Source organism: Notamacropus eugenii, chromosome 1 (assembly GCF_028372415.1).
Source record: "Notamacropus eugenii isolate mMacEug1 chromosome 1, mMacEug1.pri_v2, whole genome shotgun sequence".
Taxonomy (NCBI): Eukaryota; Metazoa; Chordata; class Mammalia; order Diprotodontia; family Macropodidae; genus Notamacropus; species Notamacropus eugenii.
In genome coordinates, this window is record NC_092872.1 from 7,926,321 (window position 1) to 7,944,097 (window position 17,777).

General features: G+C 42.6%; 1 protein-coding gene and 1 long non-coding RNA gene across 5 annotated transcripts in view; one reads left to right on the forward strand and one right to left on the reverse strand.

Annotated features, from left to right (window-relative positions):
• The window catches only part of SLC26A6 (solute carrier family 26 member 6), a 25,335-nt gene extending 20,160 nt beyond the window's left edge, over positions 1–5,175 (forward strand). For 2 of the 4 annotated variants that reach the window (XM_072651882.1, XM_072651894.1), the window contains exons 15-21: positions 385–477; positions 619–723; positions 1,653–1,754; positions 3,974–4,135; positions 4,343–4,397; positions 4,569–4,705; positions 4,888–5,175. In XM_072651882.1, coding sequence (XP_072507983.1) covers positions 385–477; positions 619–723; positions 1,653–1,754; positions 3,974–4,135; positions 4,343–4,397; positions 4,569–4,705; positions 4,888–4,902 — 669 coding nt within the window. In that variant the 3' untranslated portion in view covers positions 4,903–5,175. Of the gene's footprint in view, positions 1–384; positions 478–618; positions 724–1,652; positions 1,755–3,973; positions 4,136–4,342; positions 4,398–4,568; positions 4,706–4,887 lie in introns of those variants that run through there. The other 2 variants (XR_011976706.1, XM_072651904.1) reach the window with 2 other exon arrangements.
• On the reverse strand, positions 1,682–9,803 carry LOC140532880 (uncharacterized). The gene is made up of 3 exons (XR_011976718.1): positions 9,051–9,803; positions 8,219–8,291; positions 1,682–1,769 (listed from the first exon to the last, which is right to left on the reverse strand). It is a non-coding gene; the product is annotated as an uncharacterized lncRNA (long non-coding RNA).
• Positions 9,804–17,777: the final 7,974 nt, after the last annotated feature.

Below are 17,777 nucleotides of genomic sequence, written 5' to 3' on the forward strand. Positions count from 1 at the left end.
CTTGGGAGGATTTGAGCCAGTGTGACAGAGGATGGTGGGGCACAAAGTGTGCAACAGGCAGTTGTCCCTGTGGCGTGGTAGAAAGAGCTGGAGACTAGACACATGTTCCAGTTCTGACTTGACTGACCAGCTGTCCTAGGTTGGACAAATCACTTGTTGGACTAGATGATCTCTTTAAGTTCACTCCTGGTTCTAGGTCTGATACTCTTGAGTGTAGGTCTAGTAATGAGGGGAGCAGTCAGGAAGACGGAGATGGAGGCAGGGTTAGGAGTTGTGGCTGATTGGCATCATGGGAGTGGCAGAGCATATGAAGGGAAAGAGCTGTATGCTCAGCATTCCAGGGCCATCTCTTTCCATCCAGCTACTCTTCTGTTTGGGTTCCAGGCCAAGGAAATCCCAGGAGTGAAGATTTTCAGGTGTTCAGCCACCTTGTACTTCGCCAATGCTGAGTTCTACAGGCAGGCCCTCAAGGACAAGGTGAGATGGGGCAGGATTGGGTGATCACATCTGGGAAGATGGAGCCTTCCCCTTATCTATCCGCACATCCCAGGATTTGAGGTGTGGAGCCCACAGGCCAGGGTTCCTACCCCATGCCCATTCGTTCCTCTCTGCCTCCAGATTGGTCTGGATGTGGACCACCTCATTGCCAAGAAGAAGAAACTGATCAAGAAGCAAATGTTGAAGACAAAGAAATTGCAGAAGAAAGAAAAACGACAAAAGAAAGTAGGACCTATCATCAGCTTGGAATCCTCTGATTCCCCTCCTTCCCCATCCATTTGGTCCCTCTGAGCCCCCATTTCCCTGCCTTTAGCCTTTGACCACATGACTTCCATATTTGATTTCTGCTTCTCTGACCCTTTCTGGTCCCTGACCTCCAAACCATGTCCACAGAGAGCATCAGATTTAGAGTCAGAAGACCTGAGTTCAAATCCAAGCTTTTCCACTTACGACCTTGAACAAGTTATAGCTTCTTTGGATCTCATTTTCCTCATTTGTAAAACAAGGGAGTTGGACTCGATGCCTTTTAAAGTTCCTTCTGCTGCTCGGTGTGTGTTCAAATCCCCTCGTCCCTTGTGATAATGACTCTACCACTCTGGTCTCTACCCACCTAGACCTCCTCACTCCTTCATCACACCTATCCTAAATTCCCTACTCCGGTCTCTTTGTCAGGCTCCCCATTTTGTTTTAGCTTTCTAACATGACTCACTGCAATCCCTTTGGAAACAGTGAGATAAACTTTAAAGCTCACTACCAGTACAGACTGACATTAGCCCAGAGAGAGGTCAGAAGAACCTGGCTCACTGCACATGCAGCCCTGAGCGCTCACTTAGCTAAACTAACGGGTCGTTTAAAACACTCAGTGAGGATAGGGACCGCACCTTTGATTCTTTTGGTGGAAAGAGCTTCCCAAGGACACTTAATCTACTCATGCAGGCTCATGCCTGCTCTGCACCTTATATTCTTAGAGAGTGGCCTTGGGAACACAGAGAGATAAAGAAGTTTGCTAAGGATCAGGCACCAGTATAGATGAGGGGCAGAACCAGCACCCAGGCCTTCCTGACTCTGAGCCTGGCTGCCCCAACGTTGGTTCCTCTGATTTTGCTGAATCACAAAATTGTTAGGACATCGTTTCCTGTCTTCTCTTTCCACAGGCTGCTGCCCGAAGAGCACCCTTAGATTCCTCCGAATCTAATAGTACGGATGTTAAAATTGAGGAAATGGAGATTGGGAATGCGAAGGAGTCCAATGTCCAGGTTTGGAGGGGACACCTGAAATGGAGAGTTCAGAATGGAAATGTGTGAATGAATCTCTGTGTGCTATCAGGGTAGGGAAGGACTTAAGAGTAAATGTAAAGGTTTATACCTGAGCTAAAACAAAGTCACTTCACAAAGACAAAAGTGGGGGAGGTCTGGGGATTCGAGTGACCTCTAAGGTCTGTGGGAGTCTCCAGTGTCATGAGGCAACCCAGAAAGCTAATGTGATCCTGATCTGCATTGCCTCAAGAGAAGGTAGAGGGCCCAGGGATAGGGAAGGATCTGGAGCAGGCCACATCTGCAGTGCTAGGTTAGGGGTGCTCCGTTTTAAGAACAGTGTTCAGAGTCAGGCAAGAGGACCAGAGAACATCTCCCAGAGACTTCTGGGTTCCTTCACCATTTGGGGGTCATGGGCTTCTTTGGTTGTCTGCTGAAGCCTTTGCATGAAAAAACTTTTTAAATGAGTTTTTACTGATGGGTTTTTTTCTTTTACATCACCGGGATTCTTCCCAGGCTCCCTTCTCCTCCCCTTCCCAGTTCCCAAGAGACATCCCATATAACAAATAGAATTTTTTAAGGACAAAAGAAAAAGAAAAAAAAGATGGAAAAAGTCAGCCTAGCTGATCCCATACATTAAAACCATCTGAGAATCTTGGCCTGATCCCACACTTGTGGATACCCCCTGCCCCCCAAGCAGTGGGATGGGGGTGGGGTGCCTTCCTTTCATGTCTCTTCAGCCAGACTAGTTCTGTGTAAATTTTAACATTCACTTAAAAAACCTAATTTAGTTTTTTATTTTTAACATTTTTTTAAAACTTGAAATTCCAAATTCTCTCTCACCCCTCCACCACCCATTGAGAAGGAAAGCAGTATATCAGTTACACACATCAGGTCATGTAAAACATTTCTCTGTATTAGCTGTGCAACATTTTTGATTTCTCTTTTTTTAAAATTGTAGTTCTTTCTGTTTGCCTCATTGTAGTCTCAGGGAAGCTTAAACTTTAATAAACGAAAACTCCACAAAGACTTTGGGGGTGCTCAAGTGCATCCGTTCAGGTAGAGCTTTCCACCCTTCTCGGTGGTTATCACGTCTGCAGTTACTGCATAGCCACATTCCATTATATTCACCTCAGAACTTTAACCATTCTCCAGTTGATGGGCGTCTGCTTTGTTTCTAATTTTTTGCCATCAAAAAAAGTGCTTCTATCAGTATTTTGGAGTGTTTGGGGACTTCTTCTTATCATTTAAGCCCAGTAATGGAATCTCTCTGTCAAAGGGTATGGGCGTTTAGTCACTTTATTTGCATAATTCCAGATTACTTCATCTGAAATGCACTGGTGTGTCTACTTTCCCAGATTGACTATTTGCACCTTGTGTCATCTTTTTGTGGGGTGTGAAGGGAAATCTTAGGGTGGTTTGGATTTGCATTTCTTTTACTATTCATGACTTGGAACGTTCTTTCATGTAGTTGTTAAGTGTCATTCTTTTGAGAACTGTTTGTTCATAACCTTTACTTATCTACTGAGGTGTGGCTAGAATATTTGAAAAAAAATTCACAGTTGAAATAAATGTTAACTTTCAGTTACAGGTTAGTGAAAATCAGGATGTAAATTTTTTCCATTCCAAGTTCATGGACCTCCCTGAAATCTATCCACAGATTTCTTAGGAGTCCATAAGGCCCAAATTGAGAATCCTTGCCCTAGAAGGGTCTTCTGAAGGAACTGGAGAAGATGGAGGGAATGGGAAAACTGTCTCCAAGAACTGGGTGTTAGACCTGTTCTTGTTTTCAGAGAGAAGAAGTAGCAGTGGTGGGTGGGATTTCTAGAGAAACAAATTAAGGCTTGGCTTAAGGAAAAACTTCCCAACAAATGGGAGATGAGCTTCCCTGAAGGTGATAGTACTCTCCCTCCCTGGAGGTCTTCAGACTAAGGCTGGACGGCCTCATGTCAGGTGTGCTGCAAAGGGGATATATCCAGAGTGTGAGGTTGAGCTGGATGGCCTCTAGGGTGTCTTTCAAGTCTTGAGATTTCATGATTCTGTGACTCTCTCATGAGGATGTTGAAAAGGAAATTCTTTTCACTGGAAAGAGATTTGAGAAATCAAGTCTCTTGTAGGTCTTTGACATAAGAGAGAGAGAGAGGGTGAGTGTGTGTGCGATTGACTAACTTGTTTGCCTTTCTCCTCTGGTCACCCCTGCTTTATATCTGATTTTCTGCTAGGATGGTGGTGTGGACAGGCCAGACAATCCAGTGGCTACTGACAAAGGGTGCACACCCACCTTGGAGATGCTGGGCCTCCCTCAGCCCCACTTCCACACCCTCATTTTGGATTTGGGGACTCTTAACTTTGTTGATACTGTGTGTATCAAGACCTTGAAAAATGTGAGGCCAACTCAGGGTCAAAGGACAATCTGATTGATTTGGGGAGGAGGGGAGAGGGTAGTGAGACCCTGAGAAGATGGAGAATGTGGGGGAGTGAGGTGCTGAGGGCAGGCTGATGGGAAGTACAGTGGAGACCACTGAGGTTTGGGAGGGTCTGGCTTGAGTAGTCAGTCCTCTCCTGAATGGGGGGCTCTGATTCTGTTATAGATTTTCCGTGAATTCCAAGAGGTTGAGGTGAATGTGTATTTGGCTGGCTGTCATGGTGCGTGTGTGGGACTGTGGATCCAACTCTAGGCAGGGTGGGAGAGGGAGTTATTTTGTCTAGTTGGGGGATTGGCCCTGGGCTTGGGGTTGGGGGAATGCTAGTCCTACATGGGAGACATGGCTGGTCTGCCCTTGGGGACCATGGCGTTTCCCCCCTTTCCTATACCAGGTAATATGATCACCCAGTTTGAGTCTGGAAACTTCTTTGGAGACTCCATTACCAAAGGCCATCTTTTCGTTTCCATCCATGATGCTGTCACCTTCGCCCTTATGCAGTCAAGACCCAGAACCACACAGTCTGTCTTGGTGAGTGTACTTTCCTGCTTGGGACTTCCTTCTGGCAGGAGGCCACAGCCTTAGGGCTCTCTTAGGAAGAGTGGGAAGGATGTTGTGGCCTCTCGGGCCTGGGCTAGGGAGAGGAGTATATGGGGCAATGGAATAGCTCTTTGCAGGAACTGAGATCTTGTTCTCTGTGACCATCCCTGCAGGCCACTAGAATGTGACGCCTCTCCCTGCTGCTGTTGCTATGTGACCTACACACTCCTTGATGGGGGTTAGGGGAGATTCAGAAAGCACTCAGTGGAGAGAGATGTTCTCTTCCATCCCTCATGGAACACCACCCTCCTCCTCTACACTTAACGACAGAGACTTTGGAGCCTGGCATTGGGGGAGCCAAGACATGTGACTGAAGTGTCCTGACTTTGGCCCAGCCCAGCTGCACATTGCTGGGGACAGGTTTTATATGTCTTTATGAGAATAAAATGTTCAGCTTTGGTCTTGCCCTAGTTCCATCCATGCTCCAGGATCCTGGCCAGCCTAGAAGGTGGGGAGAGGTGGAAATTGGTGAAGCTGTATTTGTCACCCTAGGAGCACAGGATTTATCCTGTGATCAGAGGCCATGAGCTGGTTTGGAGATGGAGGGAAAAGGGGCCTGTGAAGGTTTGGGCTTGGTAGAATTTGGGGGATCAGAGGAATCATAGGATTTAGAACTGAAAGGTGCCTCAGAGGTCTATTTCAGCCTCTTCATTTTACCTTCTTTCATGAGGAAATAAACACAGGAGCTTAAATGTTTTTCCCCAAGTTGCATGGGTAGTGAGTGAGTTGGTAGGAAGCTAGGATTCAAACCTAGGTTCTCTGCCTCTCAAAACAGAGCTCGTTCGATGATACCTTTCCCAAAGGGTACCCAGAGTACACAACAGAACCTGACTCTTGGCTTTCTCCAAAGGCAAGTGAGTCTCCCAGTAATGCCTAGTCTAAGGTCATTTGGGTTCCCAACCAGTCCCAGAATCCACCCTTCTGGGGTGCTTACTTCAGACTTGGGCCCCGCTAGGGCAATAGGTGGGCTTTGCTTGCTGGACCCTGCCTTGGGTCCAGTTTTTTTCCTCATTGCTCTACCTTGACTCCTGGGCTCCTGTGGCCCTTTTGGTTCTCTTTCCTAAAGTTCCACAGGCCTCTCATGTTCCCTTTCTGCCCATTATGACTCCCCAACATGACTTGGTTGTGGTGGTAATTAGCTGCCATTCCATTTCCCACTGTTGTAGTCACGATGTACGTGCTCTTTCTGGGACTGCTCACTTCAGTCTATCAGTTCTACAAGTCTCATGATTCCCGGAATTCCTCATATTTATTGTTTCTTATGCAGTAATCTTCTGTTACTTTGTACCATGGCTTATTTATCCCTCTTTCATGGGGGTCTACTTTGTTTCCATTTATTTGCTACTTCAAAAAGTCTTGCAAATATTTTGGTATATGTGGTACCTTTCTCTCTTTGACTTCCTGGAGGTTTGTGCTGACTTAAAGGGTATGAACATTTTAGTCACTTTCTTAATAATTTTGATGCTAATTACAGCCAGCATTTACATATTGCATTAAGGTTTGCAAAGCACTTTACAATTATCTCATTTGATCCTTACAGCAACTCTGGGAGATAGGTGCTATCCTTATCCCCATTTTGCATGAGGTAATTGAGGCAGAGGTTAAGTGACTTGTCCAGGGTCACACAGTAAGTGTCTGAGACAGGATTTGACCTCAGGATGATCCTGACTCCAAGTCCAACACACTATTCACTGTGCCACCCAGCTGACAAAATTGCTTCCTTGTGTGAACCAGTTCACAGCTTCACCAACAATGTATTAGTGTGCCAGTATCACCATAGCCCCTCCAACACTGTTCCCATTTTTTGTCATCTCTGCCAGTTTTCTGGGTATGAGGTAAAATCTGTTTTGTTTAGATTTGAGTTTATTTTAATCAGTGTTTTGGAGCAAACCTTCGTGTGGTTGTGAACATTCACCTTTCTCTTTGTAAGAGCTGTTTGTTCACGTCTTTTGACCACTTGTCTTTTGGGAAGTGGTTCTTGCTCAGACATATTTGTGTTAATTCCTTGTATATCTTGACTTTAAACTTAGATATTTTGGTCCGTCTATTTTTCCCAGTTGATGTGTTCCCCGTTCTAGTTGGTTTTTTAGTGCAAGAGGCTTGTAATTTCATGTGACTGCTGCTTTTATTTGGTTAATGAATCTCCCCATAGCCTTTCATACTAGTGAGAATTACCTAATCTAATTCTCTTCTGATTTTTTCTTATGGTGTGACTTTTAATATTTAAGTTATGTGCCCATTTTCCACTTACTGTAGTATAGATTGTAAGCTATTGGTCTAAACCTGTTTTCTGCCTGAATCTTTTCAAATTTTCCCAGAATTACTTGTCAAAAAGGGAATTCTTTCCCAAATTTCTTGGGTTTCTAGAGTTTCTTAAACACTGAGTTATTGAATTTAGTTGTTTCTGATTCTTCCTTATCTAGTCTGTTCCCTTGGTCTTATTTTCTGTTTTTAACCAGTGCTAAGTAGTTTTTGGTGATTGATACTTTACAGTATAATTTGAGGTCTGAAAGTATCATTCTCTGTCCATTTCTACTTTTCTTCATTGTCTTAAGAGTCTAAATTTTTGTTTCTTTAATTTTATTATTTTGTCTCTCTTATAAAGCATCCCCTTTGGAGTTTGACTTGTTTAGCACTGAATCTGTTATTGAATTTAGGCAGTATCCTTTTTTTTCTTTTTTTATCACATTAACACAATTCTATGGGGCAAGTATATACTGTAACTTTTTTTTGATTGGGTGGCATTTTTTTTAAAAAGATATTAATAGCAATTAAGAAAAAAGGTCTTATCTAGAAACCAAACTTTGAAAGAACAAAGCTCAAAATTGTTAGTGCACAGAGAGCTCAGGGGAACAGCTTTGAATGGTGGTGGAAAAGCCCTGGATTTAGATTCTGAGAAGCTGAGTTCCATCACTTATTACCTGTGTGAATGTAGGCCAATCACTGGGCCTCTCTGAGGCGGTTTCCAGAACTTCTTAATTGATTACATCATCACCTGTTTCTTAATTTCCATCACTCTCCTTTTCTCCCCTCTCAGTATATCACCTAAGGCTGTCTATCTTGGGCTTTTTTCTCTTCTCTTGGTTTATACCCTCTTCATTGGTAATCTCAGCCATCCCATAGGTTCACTGATCTTTACAAATTACCTGTCCAGCCCTCATCTCTGTCCTGAACTTAAGTTCCATGTCATCAGCTCCGTGTCCTGTTGGCTTCTTAAGCTGAGCACATCCAAAATGAAATGTATACTCTTACAAAAGTGCTATTTCTGTGGAGGGCACCACTATCCTGCTAGATACCCATGCTCAGAACCTTGGAGATACCTTTGGCCTTTTCCTCTCCCTCTTTCCCCACTACCCTGTCAGTCACTTCCCAGATCTTATCATTTGGGCTGCCACAATCACTCATGTCTCGTACAGCTGCCACCCCAATTCTGGCCCTCCTTACCTTTCACCAGGACCATTAGAATTCGTCTCCTTGCATCCATTTTTTTCTCTTCTTCAATCTATTCTCCACATCGCTGCAAAAATAATAATCCCAGGACATAAGTCTGATCCTATCACTCCCTTATTCAAAAATTTTAATTCCTATCCATGCTTTTTATGATAAAACAGGAACTCACTAGCCTGGCACTCAGAGCCTTACACATTTTAGCTGCAAACTGTGTTTCCTCCTTTGTTTCATATTTCTGCCCAGCATGCCCTTTCCTTGTCAGGTGCTCAGGCTTAGTAGTTATTTCCCCAAATCAGTGCTCCATCTCTCATCTCTGTGCCTTCATACAGGGTAAAGCTTCATGTTTGGAATACCCTGCCTCCTCACTGGCTTGGCTTCCTTCTAGACTCACTCAGCTTAGGCATCTGGTCCTTCAGTTGTTACACTCTCTATCTCTTTGTCTCTCTGTCTGTCTCTTCTCAACTCACCTTGTATTTCATTTATCTAACATCTATTTTCATATTCTATTCCCTCAGTAGAATGTCTGCTCCTTGATGGCAGGAACCATTTCTTTTTTACCTTTGTATTCCAGTATCTCTAATTGAACTGAATGAGGACAATAATCCTCACCCGACCTATTTCACAGAAATTTTGTGAGAAAAGTGCTCTGGAAATAGGAGCTTATGAATATTATTTTTTCTTGATACCCACCCCGGATTAGCTCATGAGTGGCTGACACACTTTCCTGACTCATAAACCTCTTTCAGGGAGCACTGGATTAAGAGTCAGGGCCTGGTATGGTTACCTTCTCGACACTAGTTCTGTGACCTTCGACAAAGTCACTTACCTTCCTTGGCTCTTAGTTTCTTCATTAGTAAAATGAGAAAGATGGTCTGGCCCAAGGTGATCTCTCAGGCTGATTTTTCACTTGGAGTGTTCTGTGATTCTGTGATCTCTTTCTGGTCAGCCTTTGACTTGACTTCCTTTAAAGTCTGAAGTTCTGGCCCTCACCAGCCTTGCTGATAATGTTATCTTGGGACGTGGCTCCTCGGGACGTTTTGCCCTTCGTCTCTGACCTTTGTTGAGTCGTAAGCCTGCGTTGTACTTGAAGGTCTACGGCCTCCAGTCCTGATCACCTTGCCCCTCTCCCTTGTTGCTGCTACCTCCATACCTTCATAAAGGAAAACATTAATCTGGTAGTTGCTTTCTGTTTTCTCCTCTGCCTCCAACTTCCTAACAGAGGTCAAGTAAGCCACAAGAGTGGTTTTATTCACGAAGGAAAAAGCTTAGACATCATTGGGATGGAGGTGAGGTCATAGTTTCAAATTATGACTCTGTCACTAGCTAATTGTATGACTTGGCACAAAGCACTTTCTCTTTCTGAGCCCCTGTTTCCTCATATTAAAGAAAGATTGGCGAATAACTCCCATTTCTTGAGTGCTTTAAAATATATGATGTAAAATTCCTTCTATGAAACAGTAGGTTTAAGTGTATGTGGGGGGGAACCATTAACCAATATCCCTAATGAAGATCAGCGTAAGAATATTGAATAAAACTGGCGAAACCCACAACATATTACAAAGATTATACACTATGATCAACTTGCAGGGTTAGTTCAATATTAGGAAAATTAGAAACAAAGTAGATATCTTAATACCAAAACAATAAAAATCTAAACATTACATAAATAAATGCAGAAGGTTTTGACAAAGCCTCATTAAAAAACATTGATAAGTGTAGGAATACGTGGATCTTTCTCAGTAGAATAAATAGTTTCTATCTAGAACCGAGGGCTAGCATTATCTAGAATGGGGAAAGTCTAGATGCCTTTCCATAAGGTCAGGGGTAAGGCATGATGACATGACAATGAATGTCCATTGTGAGAACTGTTTTTTGTATGTAGCTCTGGAAGTAGTAGCCATGATAATAATATAAGAAAAAAAGAAATTGAGGGATTAAACATACACAAAGAGGGAACAAAATTATAACATTTTGCTAATGATATGGTTTACTTTCAACTAAAAATTAATTAAAACAAACCAGTAAAGTAACAGGCTAGAAATAAGCTCACAGAAATTTTTTACCTTTCTGTATATTACTAACAAAACCCAGCAAGGAGAGATAGAAAAAGAAATTACATTTAAAGGTAACTATAAAATATATGAAACACTTAGGAGTCTACCTACCCAGGTATAGACAGGAACTATATGAAAACAATTACAAAATGCTTTATAAATAAGAACAGACTTAAGTGATCAGAGAAATGTTAATGTTTATAGGGAGGCCAAGCTAATAACATACAAATGACAATAATACCACCTAAATTTATATATTCAGTGTCATTCCAATAAAATTACCAAGGGGTTATTTATTTTTAGAAGGGGGATATAGTAGCATGGTTTTTGATAAATACAAGGACTCCGACAACTTACTGTTTAATAAAAGCTGCTGGATAACTGGAAAGCAATCTGGCTGAAAGTGAGTTTAGACATTTCATACCATATGTCACAGTAAGCTTCAAATGGATACAAAAACCTAAATACAAAAGATCATATCAATAAATGAGAACAGCAGAAAAGGAGATACCTTTCACAACTGAATAGTGGATGAATTCTTTTTCAAAAGCTAGAAACAAAGAAGATAAAGTCATTTTTACATAAAATTATTTTTACAAAATCAGTGTAGTTAAAGCTAGGAGGGAAACAGTTAACTGGAAAAAATCTTTGCAGTAAATTTCTCTAATAAAGATATGATATCTGAGATATACAATGAAAATATAAACCAAAGCCATTCACCAGTAGATAAATGGTCAATTACAATTTCTTCTCAAGAGAAGAAATCCAGTTTTTCAGCAACCTTGAGAAAAAATGCTTCGAAACAATAATGACAAATACAAGTTATTCAGCCTCATACCGTGTAGATTGGTAAAGATGACACAAAAGGAAAATGGTAGTTGTTGCAGGGCCTTTGGGGGAATATTACTAATGTCCTACAGCTGGAATTGTGAATTGGTTCTCGGTTCTTCAGGAAAACAATGTAGAACTGTACCCCCAAAGTCACTGAACTGTACTTACCCTTTGACCCAGTGATATTGCTACCAACCATATAACCCAAAGAGAAAAGAGGGGATGCCAAAAAAAATTACAGTAGTACTTTTTTGTTGTAGCAAAGGAATGGAAACAAAGTGAGTTCTGATAGTAAACTAAGACTAAGCAAATTACAGTATATAAATGCAGTGGAATATTAAACTGTAAAAAATGATGCAAAGGATGGATTTAGATTCTAAAAACCCTGCAAAAACTTGCATGAACTGATGCAGAGGAATGTGAATGCAATCAGGTGAATGATTTATAAAATGATTACACCATTGCAAGGTAAAGCCATTTTGAAAGACCCAGCAGTGATCACTGCACTGAACAACCAGGTTTCCAGAAGATGAATGATGGATCATACTTCTCAGCTCATTTTTTAAAGTAATAAAATGATATATATTTTAATTCTATGAGAATGAGGACATGCTTTTTCATATTAAATGATTACTTGCAACGAAGAATGTTTCATTATGTTTTGACATAATCAGGTTTCCATTCGTTTAAAGTAAGTCTAACTACAATTTCAAAAAGAATTTATTCTGAACCATTTAAAAAAGGTTTTTTTAAAAAAAAATAATTAGCATTATTGTCTTGATTATTATGGAAGGGCAATTAGCAGCTGGTAAAAGTGCTAAGACAAACAAACCTGAAGAGCTGAAGGAAGGCATGTGATTTTAACAACTTTGTTTGTTCTTTGGGTATAGGTTTCAGAAGGGTCAGTTAGGTGGTGCAGTGGATAGAGCACCAGTGCAGGAGTCAGGAGGACCTGAGTTCAAATTTCACCTCAGACACTTGACACTCACTAGCTGTGTGACCTTGGGCAAGTCACTTAACCCCAGTTGCCTCATCCTGGGTCATCTCCAGTCATCCTGATGAATATCTGGTCACTGGATTCAGATGGTTCTGGAGGAGAAAGGCTGGTGACCTGCACAGCCCTCCCTCACTCAAAAAAACAAAGTCAAGTGCAAGTCATGTCATTATTTCTCTGATGGCATGGTCTTCTACAGTGAAGGACGAACACACACATAGATTTCAGAACATGTTGACTCACCTTGCAACTCACATTTCCTAATATGATAATAAATTTCTATTGTTGGAAAACAACAGGTATAGCAGTTTAAATTATTTGGTTGCTCTACCACTCCCATGTAGACTCATCAATGACATTTCAACTCTCAATATGTAAGTTAAAGGAGGAAAAATGTACTTAATAGATAAATGTATTGTTGTAACACAAAAAGACACTTATTTCCCTGTCTTGGTGACCTTGACCAAGAAAATGGCCTGTTTCTTGATGTAAAATAAGGGCTGGCAATCATCTTATGTAACTACTTAGCATTCAAATCCTATAATTCTTTAAATTTCATTTAATTCCTCCATATATGCTTTGCATTAATTTGCATAATTCCAGATTTGTTAAATCTGGAACTGACAGCTTGTAAAGATGTAATATAGTGCTTATTTCTTAGTTTTGTTTAACACACATACACACACAAAATGAAAACAATTCACTCCCGAATTATTCCAAAGATTTCATTTGTGCTTTTTTAACTTACAAAATTTTGGCACCGAAATATAGCGCAGCAGGTTTTTACAATATAGTACTGACTTGATCTTTCTTAATGAATGAAATCTAGCAAAATCTGCAATTCAAATGGTTATAAATGAATGTTTATATCTCCAGGGGCTGAGAAGTAATGGTAGAAGAACTGTCCCCTCTATACATGAGTCCTAAAAGCAATTTTATAGAAGCATTTAATCACAAGATGTAAGTCAATAAGGAGTGCAGGTTTTTCTTGGGTAGTCATCCAAGGGTTTCCCCATTTCTTCATTTCTCTCAGTTCCTTTTTCCTCCCACTTAACCTTCTTAAGTCCTGTCATTCCTATATTTAGTAGTTAAGCTGGAAGCTTAGTTCTTTGCAGTGTAATTACTCACATCTCATGACAAAACATGTTCTTTATACACAGTAAAAGCAACAGTGAGAAGATACAGGTATGCCCCCCCTAACATCATTAATTGGCTCCACATAAATACGATGACAGACAAAAATGTTACAGTCTCAGGTATTTCACAACATTAGAGAAGGGCCTCTAATGTTATGTCACTGTTCAAATTTAACTTTTTATTTTAGAAAAAAAAATATGAAAAATCTCAAATTGCTGCTTGGGATGCTTTTACAGACCATGTGAGTCTTACCGTCAGGTATTTTTATATTAAAGCCCTTCACAATATAGATCCAGCTTTGCAGGCAGATCACTTGACTCCCCACTGTTCCATCCTGTGTTCTAGCTAATCTGGTCTACTTTTTCTTCCCTATAAGCAACATGTCATCTCCTCTCTCTTTGCAGGGACTGTTGGTCCCTGTGCTGAGAGGACTCTCCTTTATCTGCTTGAACCTTTCAGATACAGCTTAAGGGGCCACCTTCTTCAAGAGACCTTTCCTTATATCTCCACTTGTTAGTCTACCTTTCCCCTCAAAATGATTCTGTACATACGGAGGCAACGTGGTGTAACGTTAAGAGAGATGCTTCTGGAATCACAAGACCTGGGTTCACCCCTGCAGGTGACCTGGGCAACTTGCTTTAGATCTGTAAAATGAAGAAGTTGGTTCATGGCCTCTGAAGTTCCTTCTAGTTCTAAATGCTGCTACTTCTGCATCTGTGTCCATGTTCTATCTCCCTGGTGGAAGGTGAACTCCTTGAGGGCAAGGATTGTTTCATTTTTGTATCCTCTGTGACTAGCATCTAACAGGCACTTACTAAGTGCTTGCTGACTGGATGACACCCTCAGCCAAGAGGACCGCTTTTATTTCCAAACATTGGTGGTCATGTCTTTTTGTTGGCAATACCCAGAAGGAACACTTGCCTTTGACAGAGGGGCCGAGAAGGTTAAAAACAAATGCGTTTTCAAAATCAAGCACAGATTTTGCAAGATGTCACCATAGACCAAATATCTGTATCAAGATTTAGCCAAAGCGTTTTACTGCAAAACTACATTCAAGACTAGGTCAAAAGGTAAGGGTTTTATCTGTTTCGCACGTGGTCCAGGTGGGAAAATCTTGTTACAAGTGTTAATTTCATCTTCAGCCTCTTCACCGCCCCCCAGGCGGGCACGGAGGCGGAGCCGGGGCGGGGGCGGAGCCTGGGGGTGGAGCCCCTTTCCTTTCCAGGGCTTGGAGGAGCTCGGTCACCTGCTCCCTCCTCTACGCCAATCCCGAAAGCAGCCCCAGGACGAGACCAGACTCGCTCCTCCCCTCGCACGTGGTTCGCATAGGCTGCTACCGCCGCCGCCGCCTCCCGTCCCGCCCCACAAACTTTTCCAGCCCTTCATGACGACAGCTCTTCAACGGCCCGCCACCAGGGGGACCCGGAAACGGAAGCGACCTCCGCCACAAGGGGGAGGGGAAAGGAGGGGGCGGGGATAAGCGGTAGCAAAAACCCCACGCCTGCGCGTTGCGCGCCTCCCGACTGCCCGTGGGTGGACTCGTCCTGTTTGACGTTTGCGCTTAGCACGAGGGAGGCCGAGTTATCTGGAGGAGGAGGAGGAGGAGGAGGAGGAGGAGGAGGAAGAGTGAGAGCGGTGCCAAGAAAGAAAAGAATTAGCGGAGCCGAGATGGAAGAGGGCGGACGGACGCCCGACGGGCCGGACAGCCTTGGGGCGAGCCCCGGCCCGGCTGCGCGCAGCGCGGCGTCGTCGTGTCCCAGCTGCTTTATTCCCGTCGGAAGGATCGCCGATCTTCCTCAAGTCTGCACTAAAAGAATGAACGTTCTTGGCGCTCCTTCCAACGAGGGTAGCGGAAGAATGTTTATCCCCATTTCACGGATAAGGAAGCCGAGACCCGAGGTGGGCAGGTAACGTGACCCGGTCCACAGCCGGCAGGTGCTAGAACCCGGTTTCTGGGCTTCACGTTCACAGCTCGTCCCGGGGCCGGCTGGCGAGGTGATCTCTGCGATTCCTAGGAAACCTCCAGACGAGGCTTACGAGTAATCAAATGGAATAAAAAAGCTTTTACCGTAATAGGAATTTGCTAAGCAGCTCTGCTTCCGTTCCCATGATTCCCCAGGACTCTGTAGAGGTCACCCCTTCTAGCACCCTGCTGGACACCGAGTGAGCCTAACACTCCTTCTGGCGGAAGACCCCCCTCTCATCGCGTCCATTTCAAGTTAAACACGTTGCCCTCTTAGATAACCCACACCGGGTTCATGTTTCCATTTTTTGATCCAAGTCTTAGTCTTAATCAACGGATTTGGAAACCTCCTGATTGCCAATGGAACTATTGGGTATTTCCCCAACATCCCTCTTTAATGACTTCCTATTAAGGACAGTATCTCTCCTTTCCCCTATCACTTTTGGCTCCGACAGTCTTTTTTTGCTTTCGTTGTGGATGAGCTGGAGAGAGATGGCCTAATGGGAGTGCAGTTATATTGATTTAGAATTGGCTGACCACTTTTGGTCAAAGTTCAATAACCAATATGTAGTTGTTCAATGAGTCAACGCTAACTTGGAAGTTACTCTAGGGGAGTGTCTCAGAGATCTGCCCTTGCTATTCAACTTTTTTTTATCAATGACTTGGATAGTCATAGAACACATACTTGTGATATTTGTAGCTTATGGGAACCTTGAAATGTTAGCTAATATGGATTATAAAGTCAGAATCCAAAATTATTTGAAAGGCTAGAGCCATGAACCAAACGGAATGAGATAAAATTTAATAAGGATAAATGTTAAGACTTATACTCAGGTTCAGAAAAATCAACGGAAATATAGGATGAAAGAGTTATAATTGAAAACAGATTCTGTGAAGATGGTCTAGGTTGAAGATCACAGGCTCATTACCAGTCAACGGTGTGCCATTATAGTCAGAAAAGGTAACTTTATCCCAGGTGGATAGTATGAAGTGAAGTAGAGTGTCCAGAACAAGAGTAATTAACAGCTCTTCAATACTCTGTCCTCGTTGGACCACATCTGAATTACTGTATTCAGCTCTGGACATTGTTTTGGGTCTAGGGGTGCTAAGAACCCTGAAAGGACAGGGCAAAAGGCTTGGGTCTGCCTTGAAAGAATTTGACCACTCAAACCTTCTTTTGGTCAGATACAAGGTTTATTGTGTCACCAAAAGAAGTGGTCCAGATTTTAAGAATCTGAGCTATTTAGTGAGGGAAAGGTGCACACTTTTATACAGAAGGACTGTGGGAAGATCTAGATGTGATCTAGGAGTGGCTAATAGCCTGGGGTGACCTAGAGGTAACAGATAATTGAGGTTGGAGGAGGATTATTGAAAGGATTATTGACTGGGAAGGGCAGGGTGCCTCAGGCAAATGTCAGAGATCTGGGTTTCCGGGGTTTGGGAATCCAACTTGAATTCCATCCCCCATCAGCTTACACCACATTTTAGATAGGACATAGACAAGCTAGCTGCTAGCTGCTAGCTGCTGGAGTATATTCAGAAGAGAGCATGGTGAGAGAGTGGAGAATATACCCTAGTAGAAGCTGTTAAAAGAACAGGACAGATTTATTCTGGAGAAGATTTGGTTTCATATGGTTAAGAAATAATAGCTGTCTTTAGTCATTTGAAAGGCTGTACAGTGGAAAGATTTGGAGTGAGGGGACCTGAGGTCAAATCTTATTTTTGTTGAATTGTTTCAGTTGTGTCTGACTCTTCATGACCCCATGTGGGGTTTTCTTGCAAAAATACTGAAGTGATTTGCCATTTCCTTCTCCAGCTCATTTCACAGAGGAGGAAACTGAGGCCAACAGGGTGAAGTGATAAGTCTTCCTGACTCCAGGCACTCTATGCATTGTGGCTCTACCAAGATGACTTAAAATCCTGACCGTACCACTTAGCTATTTTAAAACCTTGGCCAAGTTACAACCTCTCTGGATCTCAGTTTCCTCACTAGTAATATTGGGGAAGGAGGGTTGGACTAGATGACCTCTAAGTTCTATTTGACCCCAGAGGTCAGAAAAAGGAGTAATGAGTGGGAGTTACAGAGATGCCACTTTAGACTTGACTTAAGGCCAACTTCTCTCATGAGGCAACTCAGAATGGAAGTGAGCTACTTTGGGAGGTCCCTAGTTCTCTTTTACAGGAGATGTTCAAGAGGGGTGCTTCAGGTGAAAGATGATTAAGATGGCCACTGAAGTATCTTATAATTCTGGAATTCTATGATTTCCCCGTGGAAAGTCCATCCTCTTAGCCGCTATGGGCAAGTTATGCAAATTCTCAAAGCCTCAGTTTCCCCATTGCACAGATAGGGACAATAGTAATTGCACTGAAAAGTAGTATGGTTCAGTGAACAGTGAGCTGGCCCCTGCTGTGTGACCCTTGGCACTTCATGTCTCCTTGACACAGGCAATTGTCTTAAGAACAGCTGGTAGAGAAGGTCTTCCTGGCCCTCATCAGAACTCCCCCAAATCAGATCAGCACACACTCATGGCAACTGTCTGTTGTTAGGCAAAAGTTAAGTCAATCTTAAAGAGT